Source organism: Cupressus sempervirens, chromosome 6 (genome assembly GCF_028749045.1).
Source record: "Cupressus sempervirens isolate cs-2001-9-10 chromosome 6, ASM2874904v1, whole genome shotgun sequence".
Classification (NCBI taxonomy): domain Eukaryota; kingdom Viridiplantae; phylum Streptophyta; class Pinopsida; order Cupressales; family Cupressaceae; genus Cupressus; species Cupressus sempervirens.
In genome coordinates this window covers 26,071,384-26,081,547 of record NC_143123.1, presented here as the reverse complement: position 1 = coordinate 26,081,547, position 10,164 = coordinate 26,071,384, and the positions used below count along the sequence as shown (strand labels likewise).

At 29.6% G+C, this 10,164-nt stretch overlaps 1 protein-coding gene across 1 annotated transcript; it reads right to left on the bottom strand.

The window, feature by feature from the left end:
• Positions 1-463: 463 nt before the first annotated feature.
• LOC149550902 (uncharacterized) lies at positions 464-3,338 on the bottom strand. Its single transcript, XM_089789593.1, has 4 exons — positions 3,190-3,338; positions 2,964-3,105; positions 2,795-2,867; positions 464-891 (listed from the first exon to the last, which is right to left on the bottom strand). Exons 1-4 carry the CDS (start codon positions 3,215-3,217, stop codon positions 649-651), a joined length of 486 nt encoding a protein of 161 aa, XP_089645719.1. The 5' UTR covers positions 3,218-3,338; the 3' UTR covers positions 464-648.
• Positions 3,339-10,164: the final 6,826 nt, after the last annotated feature.

Sequence of the window (10,164 nt, the reverse complement as noted above, 5' to 3'; positions counted from 1 at the left end):
GGCCTGTTATGCCAATTTTGGTTATGTTGAACTTTCGTAGTTTGCTAGTTATCTCTATTTGGTTTTAGCTTAGTTGCTCTTGAACTCTACTAGTTTTTGCACACATTTGGAACTATGTTGATGTTTAGTTAGTCTTTTGTCTGCTGATGGTTTCTGCTGGTAATGTGTTGGTTACCAACTTTTTGATTCTATGGGCCGACCCCCTTGTTTTGGTTGCTTTTAATTTCAAAAACTAAAAGAATTATATAAATTTAATATAAAACATTCCAACAACAATAAAAATAAATAAATAAATTAGTAATTGATTATTATAAAATATTATAATCAAATATATGTTTTAAACCATACTAAAATTCTAAGAAACCTAAAAATGGACATTTAGATTGCCCAACAGAGGTACTTGTAAAATAAGAGTTATTGCCCAAGAAAGATTCCAAATGTGTCAAATTTCAACAATCTCATATATAAAATATGAGGAATCAATTAAAAACTATATACAATAAAGAAAGCATTGGCTTGATCAAAGCATCATCAGAGCCATTTCTTACTCTTACCAGTAACACTTTTTAATAATTACAGCATATAAAACATACTAGCTTTCCCAAATCTATTTGGGCAGTTAAAAGATTTATAGAATGCTAATTAATATCATTCTTTCAAAATGGAGTAGAATAGCACAAGAGCGAATGTGATAGCAGTGACAAAAATAGTTGTGGGCACTTTGGCAATGAGAATGCTGGCCCATTTGATCATTATAGCTGCTACAGGCACTGTTACACTCATTATCAGCACTTCACTCACATCTATGTGCACCAGCTCTGCAGTATACTTTTTCACAAACTTTGAAAACTCCTCCCTATTAATCTCGCTATGCTCGCTTATATCAAAACTCTGCATTTGGAAATTATTTATTTATAAGAGAGCATCCAATATTTTCCACTTTGTTACATAAGTAAATTCAAAAGAAAAACCAGCATCCATTGAAGTTAACAATTTTAATATTAAAAAGAGTCATTCAGTACAATTTTGCCTGCCTTCTCTTTTTAATTATTCATTTAAAATTTAACTATAATTACAATTAAAATTTAACTATAATTACAATTTATGGGATAAATAGAAAATATTTTCTGCACCAAGTTAAATTGCAATATTACAATTTATATGTGTATTTTTTTTTTCTTAATTATTATTTTTGTTTGTACAAGTATTTATGATTGTTGGATGTTGGATGTTGGATTAGAAAGTGGAATATTTTTAAAATTATAATTATATAAAATAGTTTTTGAAAAAAAATTATATAGAATAATCAAGACTAGATCTAATGAATGAATTGAAATTAATTTTATAATTTAGGAAACTCAATTTATAAAATATTTCAATAATAGAAAAAAATAATTTTTTTAATTGTTTTTTAAAATTATAAAAAATTTGTGAATGTAGAGAAAAATGATAATATAAAAAATAAAACTAATTTTAATTTAAAGAGAGATAATAATATCTAATTGTCTATATTATATTTGAATTTTGAATTATTTTTATAAACTATTATATCAATTTAAAAATCAATATTAATGTTTGAAAATTGTATATAATTTAATTATTATAAATATACAATTATTAATACATATTATTAATTTTAATTATGAAAAGTTTTCTAATATTTATTTTTACTATCTAGATAATTATAATTAAAATAATATATCAATCAAACAAATTTATATTACACTTCATTTGCAAGCAAGTTGTCTATCCAATTATTTAATTTTGTGTAAGTGATATAATTGTGTTAATAATTTAATGGTATTTTATAATAAAAACATATAGATAATATTTTTAAGATATTGTTCTCAAGATTTAATTATATAGTTCTTAAGTCAAATTGGATTTTTTTAAGAAATAGTCACACAATACTTGTCAGAGGCTTTGTATCACTTTTTAGTTCTCTATTTGATGAAAACTTTGAAAAAAAATTTATGTTTAGAAATGAACAAAACTAATTTGTAGCTAAAAGCATTTGGCCTCTTATATTACTACTACTATATGAAATATGATACAATAATATAATATGATTGTATAAAGTATTAATGATGATATATAATTAAAATAATACAACACTAAACTACAATTAAGATTATTAAATAATACAATAAAAATTATATTTATTGTTTAAAAGGTCACATAAATACTACTTAGCACTACGTGGGCACTTGTTATAATTTACTTTCATTTTTATAAAGCTAAAATAAAAATTGAAGTAAATTATTTGACATGAATGAATCGCACTCATTTATGTGACTTTCTACATATCATTATTACAATTTACAATAAATAATTTTAAAACTTATAAAATTTTATAATATCAATAAAAGTTAATTATAATTTTTTACTTTATTATTTATACATAAGTTTATAGTAAATAATTATGTTTATTTTATATGTTATTATTATATTAAATATTATAACTAATATTATTATTATTATATTAAATATAATAATAATTAATGTATTATATTAACTATATAATTTTCTTCAAAATTAAATCTATTGTCAATGGGTCTTTGTCTACGCATGAAGTAGAATGGCTCACAAAGAGCCCACCAGAAATCAAGTCTTGTTGAGTGCAAGGCTCGAAAACAACATAAAACTTGTTTGTGGATGACCTCTTCTACATGATCAAACAAAAACGATACAGTTCCAAAAAAAAAACAAAAAAAACACTTGTTTCTGCTGACAATCTCAGATATATTAAGTTTCAATAGTTTTAATATGTTAATTTCAGTTAAAAAGAACAAACCTTGAGCATTTCTTCGACCTTTTCCTTTGTGGGAGGATTATAATTGGCACCAGGAACGTTCTTGTTTAGTTCCCTGTTCATCCATCCATCAAATCCGTAGATATAAAAATCATAATTTCAAATATTTGAGCTTTATCAAAGGAAATAAAATTAGTCATGTTATTCTTACTGGAAGACGTGAACTATTGCAGGATGTATTTCATCAAAGGAAAGACAGGATTTTTCTGCCTTTGCTTTTTTCTTTGCATCATCAATTGCATGATCAAATACATGGTCTGTTATAGCTCTAACTTTCTCTTCTGGTAACTTTGCTGCAATAATCAAAAGCAAAAGAAAATAATTATTGGGTAATCAAGAATATGTAATAAAATGATAAAAAATTTCCTTTGGATTACATTCAAATGCGCTCTGCAAAATTCCCATCTGTGCTGGAGTAAGAGAAAATGCTAATTGGGCTTTGAAAGATGATCTTTGTTTGAGAATGCATTTCCTTTGTTCTTTCTCTTATAATTATTTTCCTTTCCTTGCCATGTACGCAGAACAATTGAGGAAAGCAGAGGAACTAAGCAAAGAAAGGAATTAATCCGTTAATAAAGAGTAGGAAGAGGAATATAAAAGTGGATTAAAAAAATGAGACAATTTTTGGGCAAAGTATTCTGTGACTGTAAAGAAATCGATTTTCAATGAAGAGAGATTTTGACGTGGAGTTTGGTTCTTTGTCACCTATGGCGTATCAAAGAGTTTTATATGTGTGTGTTTGGTTTAAATGTGATAGTATTGATTTTGTCATTAAAGTTCAAATTCTATTAAGATGTTAATGATGAGTCTTTATGTTAATGATGAAATGCTATTTAGAAATATTTATCCTTATCAAAGGAAAAGTTAAATATAATTTAATACGAACAAAGAATACTTAGGTGCATAGAAAGGATGTAAAATTAATGGCTGACTTAATTGTATGCTAGGATAGAGGGATCAATGAAGAAACATGACCCCATATATAATGTCATGACTTTATCTTGTTCAATGGGTTGAATTGGTTGATGATAGATTAGAATGTTAGGACATAGACCGTACACATTTTAAAATTGTATGTCCTATGAATCTTCACTAAATTGGACTAGGAACTACTAGATATAATATTATCTAGACAACGAATACTAATAGAGTACAAATAGATCAAGGTCATAATGGAGAGACCAATTCCTCAGAAAAAAAAAGAGGAGTTGTATTGGTTTAGAAAGGTATTATAGAGATTCATACAAGGATTTTGTTAAATTCTAAATTCATATATTATTTCTTTACAAAAGACGAATCAAAGATTCTTATAAACAAAATATTGTGAAAAGGCATTTCAAATCTTAAAATAAAAATTGACTATGAATCATGTCTTTAGATTTCTCAATCTCAATGATAATTTTGTTGGTTTCATTGATAAATTTGTGTAAGGCATATGGGGAGTACTTATCCAAGATGGAGTAGTGATAAGTTATACATCTAAATAAAATAAAGACTCATAAAACAAATTATGTAGCTTTATAATATAGAATTGGTAGATATATTCATGCTCTATAAAATGGAGGTACTTCTTATATTGGAAATATAATTTTGAGTCAAAAATTTAGTATAAGTGTTAACATATATTTTCACTTGAAACCACTTTTGAATACAAGAGAGTGAAAATGAATAGGTTTTTTGAGTGAATATAAATTTCAAATTAAATATATTATGGGTAAAGAAAATATAAAAGGTGGGAGGAGATGCTTTATAGCAATAGAAAACTTTAAAACCACCTCTAAAGAAGTAAGGTGGAATAGCAACTCAATCTATGGTATAATTAAGTTGAAGAACTTTTATAGGTTACCTCAACCATTCCAAAGATTGTAGGCTATGAATTCAATAGATATGAGTTTCTTAGTATTCTATAATAAAATATATGTTCCTATACTATAGAACTAACATTAATTATGGCTTAAGTTGGCAATTCTTCATCTTTCCCTAGCATCATGGAGTAAATAATATGCACTATAATCTTAAGAAGCTATACTATTGCCCAAGAATGGATAAAGATGTATTTCTATTGTGGTAAGAATTTTGGATTTTCAAAAGGGGTTAAATACTTACATATTAATGGCTAGAAGAGGATGAGGAAGACAATGAACCATATTGTGAATAATTAGTCAAGCCCTATTAATATCCATTAGTCATATCATATATATAAAACAAATAGATAAATGATATGGTGTGGTGCTCATCTAAATCTAGTCAAACCCTTGAATAGAGTAAAATAAAAGGAGAAATTATAATTATCTTGATCATTGATAGACCAACTAGATACTTAAGGTATAGACTTAGAATGGTTATGAATCTATTATCCATTGAATGATAGATAGGGGAAGATGGGATTGCCTTTGGAGGTGCATTCAAAGAGAGAACTAAGATTATCTCATCGCTCTTTAGTTCTATCTATTACCTCCATATAGATGTGTATGTGTGCATGCACATAGAGATCTTCTCAATCATCAAAAGTGTATAGGATGGAAGTCTATGTGTTATGTTCCCATATAGATATGATAGCCACCCTCAATCTATTTATATGGAATAGACACTCTATATATCCTTCCTTTAAGAGAAGGGAACCTAACCTAACATAGTTAAAGATACCCTTTAGATAATGAGTTTAAGGTGAGATTTTATCATTTAGTGATGAGAAGAGAAAAGAGGTGCCCAATGCATATTGCAATAGCCCAATATGATATTTTTTGTGTCTATGTCAGTTTTATGGTGGCCTATGCATCCCTCCAACTCAAAGGGAGAGGTCAATTGTTGCGTGGGCCCATGACTGTAACATATAATTTTTACTCTTGTATAGTTAATGTTCAACGGATGAGAATTTTCAAAGCACCATGGAAGATTTTTCAAACTTGGTCACAAACTTGATTATTGTTTATCTCATTCATGCATTTTAAATTGATGGTTTGTATTCAACCTTAAGACCAAGTACATGTGCATATGATTTTATCATGGGAACAAATAGTGGTGGCACATTTGATTGATATCAATATGTTTCAATTGATTTTTTAATGTAATTGTATTATTTCTATTTTTTTATAATACTAAAATATAGGAAATTGGGAAGTGAGAAACATACACGACAAATTTAACCAAAATAAATGAAATCATGTAAATCTATTCCTAATCACATCAACAAGACCATCAAAATGAGGTGCATAAAATATAAGCTAAAATCAAGAAAACCATTCCTTTGATGAAGCCTTGGTGTTATATCTTTTTTCTTTATTTTAATAATTCTCTCGAGTTGATGAAGGCACAAAATGATGAAAGAAAATTTGATAATTTGACAAAATAAGGGAAAGAATACTATAAACTATGGTTAATATTTTTAGAGAAAGTGATCTCAATTTATTTATTTTTGGAACTAAAAAAATGACAGATAAGATTGAAAATATTCAATGGCTAGGACTGCACAAGAAGGCTCCAAAGTGGAAAGTGGACCACAATTTAGGATTGTCTTGAATTGGGATGGATTAAAATCAATTTTGATGGGGCATCTAAAGGTGATCTAGGACCTTGGGATGTGACTAGAATGGGGTCAATTTGGCTCTGAAAGCCAAATGAGTGATGGATGAGATAAATAATGAAGTTGAAGTAAAGGCATGTCTTTTGATTATGCAAGTTGGAAAGCTTTTATAAGATAAGTGTATTCATTTAGAGGGTGACTCTCAAACAACTATGAATATTTTTTAAGTGGGGGAATTACACTTGTGGCATATGAAAAAATTGATTTTTGAAACTAGATATATTATTTTTGCCTTTAGAGATTTTAAGGTTAGTAATATCACAAAATGTGGAAATGTTGATACTAATGTAATTGGGCAATGAGATTTGAAGATGTTAATGAGATTAGGATGAAAGACATTAGGAACGTTGAAAAGGACTAGTTGGATTTTTTCCAGGCATATTACTAATAAATAATGAGTTAATGGTGGTTGGATTATGTGTGTTAGAGACATCATTGTTATGCCATAAGTTATTTAGATTTTATTTGGAAATCATTTTGATTGTTGTAAATGAGGGAGGATGTGAGTAATGATGATGTAGGGAAGCGATATATCAATTATTATAAAATCTAGCCTTGATAGGAGGGTGTTAAACATTGGGATGTTTGTTGAGGTGGAACTCAAAAAATTGATTGATGTGAAAAGTTTAATTGAGCTTGGAAAGCAAGCACAAGGTTTTTGTTGTTTTAAGTGTGTAATTTGGTATGTCAACTAATGATGCCAGTAGATGAATGTAGGAAGGACAACTAGGTGTAATTGCAGAATGTAGGAGTGTGACAATACACAAAGAGTAATAATGAAAGGATGATTAAGAAGAATTTTATTTTTATTTAAGGGAAATTGAAGACCATTGGTGATTGTCCCAACTTGAAGTGCTTAGTTTATGCTCCGTTTGAATGGTGCATTGTGGTGAATAGGAGAATATTTTATACTAATAACTAATATAAAGAAGTAGAAAGGTTTAGAGGGTCCTATGGGTGATGGGTGCATGGAGGGTTTCTTAAAATGAAGTCAAATAGGATGGTTTAATTGGTGATTAGTTCTTTGGGACCCAAGTTTCATAAGAGTATGTAATGAAATAACTTGCACAATGGAAGAGAGTAATATGAAATATTATGCAAATACTTGATAATAACTTAGAATAATAGGCCATTTAAAGGGGGCAAGCTCTAAATATCTCCAATAAGAACACACTTTACAATATGATGCTAAGATAAGACTCGCGTCCTCCTATATATATACCTAATTATGCTTAGGATAAAAAGACACACCTCTATATAACACTTAGGTTTACCTACCTAACTAAATAATAATATAATAATTTGATAGCATGACTTAATCAAGGATTAAGATAGGCACAAGATGATTATGCATACCCCTATGTACACCAATATTAAGAGTGTAACATACCCCCTCTCTTCAAAGAAGCATTGTCCTTAATGTTAACCAAGTGTGGATTCTTTTGAATGAACTTTTCATCCTCCCATGTGGCCTCCTCAACTAGTAAATTCTTCCATTGGATGAGATAATGGGTGAGGGTTTCATTCCTTGGCTTCTTCATGTCCATTTGAAGAATGCACTCTAGCTCCAAAATTATTCTTCCTTCTTCGTCAAGCTCTGATAGTACTATTTGAGTAGGAATATTCTGCCCAATTACCTTCCTCAAACAAGAAACATGAAAAAATGGGTGTATCTTTGTTGTTGGTGGCAACTTTAGCTTGTAGGCAACATTGCCAATCTTTTGCATGATTTGATATGGCCCATAATATCTTGGAGATAACTTATTAGTATTTTTTTGTTTCTTCATTGAGATTTTTTTATAAGGATGCAATCTCAAGAATACCCAATCCCCAACTTCAAAATTTATTTCAATAAAATGTTGGTTCACCTATTGTTTCATTCGATTTTGTGCCATAGCTAAATTATCCTTGATCCTTGAAAGTAAATGTTGTTGATGAAGCAAGTGGTCCTATACTACCTAAACTCTTGGTGACACCTTTAATGATGATGTTATGGAGGGAGGATGATATCCATAAAGTGTCAAAATTGGAGACTTTTTTATGAGCTATGAAAAGAAGCAAGTGGTGGCCAATCTACACATTGATATTGTTTCTCTGGGTGAAACAATGTAGATATCCTTCCAAACATTTATTAACAACCTCATTTTTCCCATCAAATTGAGGATGGTATGAAGAACTATGAACCAATTCAATACCCAAACATGTGAATAAATCTTTCCAAAAGTGACTAGTAAAGATAGGATCATGATCAGTGACAATAACCTTAGGTGTACCATGTAGCTTTTGGATATTCTTCACAAATATTCTATAGTAACATTTCAATACAAAGAAGCCCCTCAACTTCTTAATGGTTTTTGGAATAGGCCATTCCATGATAGCCTTAATTTTGTTAGGGTCCACCTTTACTCCTTCATACAAAACTATGTGTCCCAAATATTCCACTTCCTTAAGACCAAAAGCACACTTGGATGGCTTAGAATAGAGTTGATGATCTTTGAGTAATTGTAATTCTTGATCTACATGTTGCAAATGTTCTTCCCAAGTCCTTCTATAAATAAATATATCATCAAAGAACACTAACACAAGATTTCTCAAGAACTTCTAAAAATGGAATTCATCAAACTTTGGAATGTAGATGGTGCATTGGTAAGATTGAATCACATCACCAAAAATTTATAATAATCCTCATGATTTTCAAATGTTGTCCTACAAATATCTTCCTCCTTAATCCAAATTTCGTGATAACCAAATCTAAGATCTAACTTGGTAAAATGAATAGCTCCATTTAATTCATATAGCAAATCATCAATGATTGGAATAGGAAACTTATCTTTAATGGTGTACTTATTGTGAACTCTATAATTTAGACACATGCACCAAGTTTCATCCTTCTTATGCACCATCACCACAAACAAGGAGTAAGCACTTTGGCTATGCCTGATAATTCATGCCTCTAGCATTTCCTCAATAATTATTCAAATCTCACTTTTTTATATGTGTGGGTACCTATAAGGTCTGATGTTTCATGTTTGGCTCCTTGGAACTAGTTGTATGGCATGGTAATTATCCCTCTTAGGAAAGAGTCCTTTTGAAATATCACCAAGAATCACTGAATGACGATCAATTATGCTTGTAAATTTGGTCATGATCCCTCTTAGGAAAGAGCCCTACAAACGAACATAGTTGGGCCACGAATCCATTCTCTCCTTTATTAAGAACTTTTTGCATTTGATGAGAGCTTACCATATGTGGAGATTTTTCCCTCAACCCCCTTAGCTCCACTACATTTCTTTCTTATTGAAGTCTCATGAATAGTTCTTGGAAGTTCATCTCAATTGTTTCCAATGTAGTAAGTCATTATACTCCTAAATGATATATGTTGCACCCATGAATATCGCATACATTAGGATATCATGTGGGTAATCTCCCATGGATAATTTAATGCTATGGTACTTCCATGAACAACTAACTGTACCCTCATCTACAATCAAAACCTGAAACTCTTAGGTTGGATATATAAAATAATTTAGAAGATTTTCTAACTTTTTGTTAATGAAATTATGAGTACTACATGAATCGATCAACATTGTTACTCTTTGCTGCTTTAAGAAACCCACTACCTTGAGAGTTTGTGGTGCAGTGAAACCTAAAAGTGCATGACAAAAAATGATTGGTTGAAAATCATGTGATTCCTCACTTGACTCCCTATCCTCCACTAATATGGGTTTCTCCTCTTTTTCCTCACTTGGCCCTTCAATATAGAACAATT

What these genes read in the sequence shown, in the direction of transcription:
- LOC149550902 (XM_089789593.1), bottom strand. Translation starts at nt 3,217, where the DNA reads ATGGGAATTTTGCAGAGCGCATTTGAAT. An exon ending in TTTGCAGAGCGCATTTGAAT is followed by an intron (nt 3,106 to 3,189) that starts GTAATCCAAAGG and finishes TGATTATTGCAG; the next exon opens with CAAAGTTACCAGAAGAGAAA. An exon ending in AGGTCGAAGAAATGCTCAAG is followed by an intron (nt 892 to 2,794) that starts GTTTGTTCTTTT and finishes TTCCAAATGCAG; the next exon opens with AGTTTTGATATAAGCGAGCA.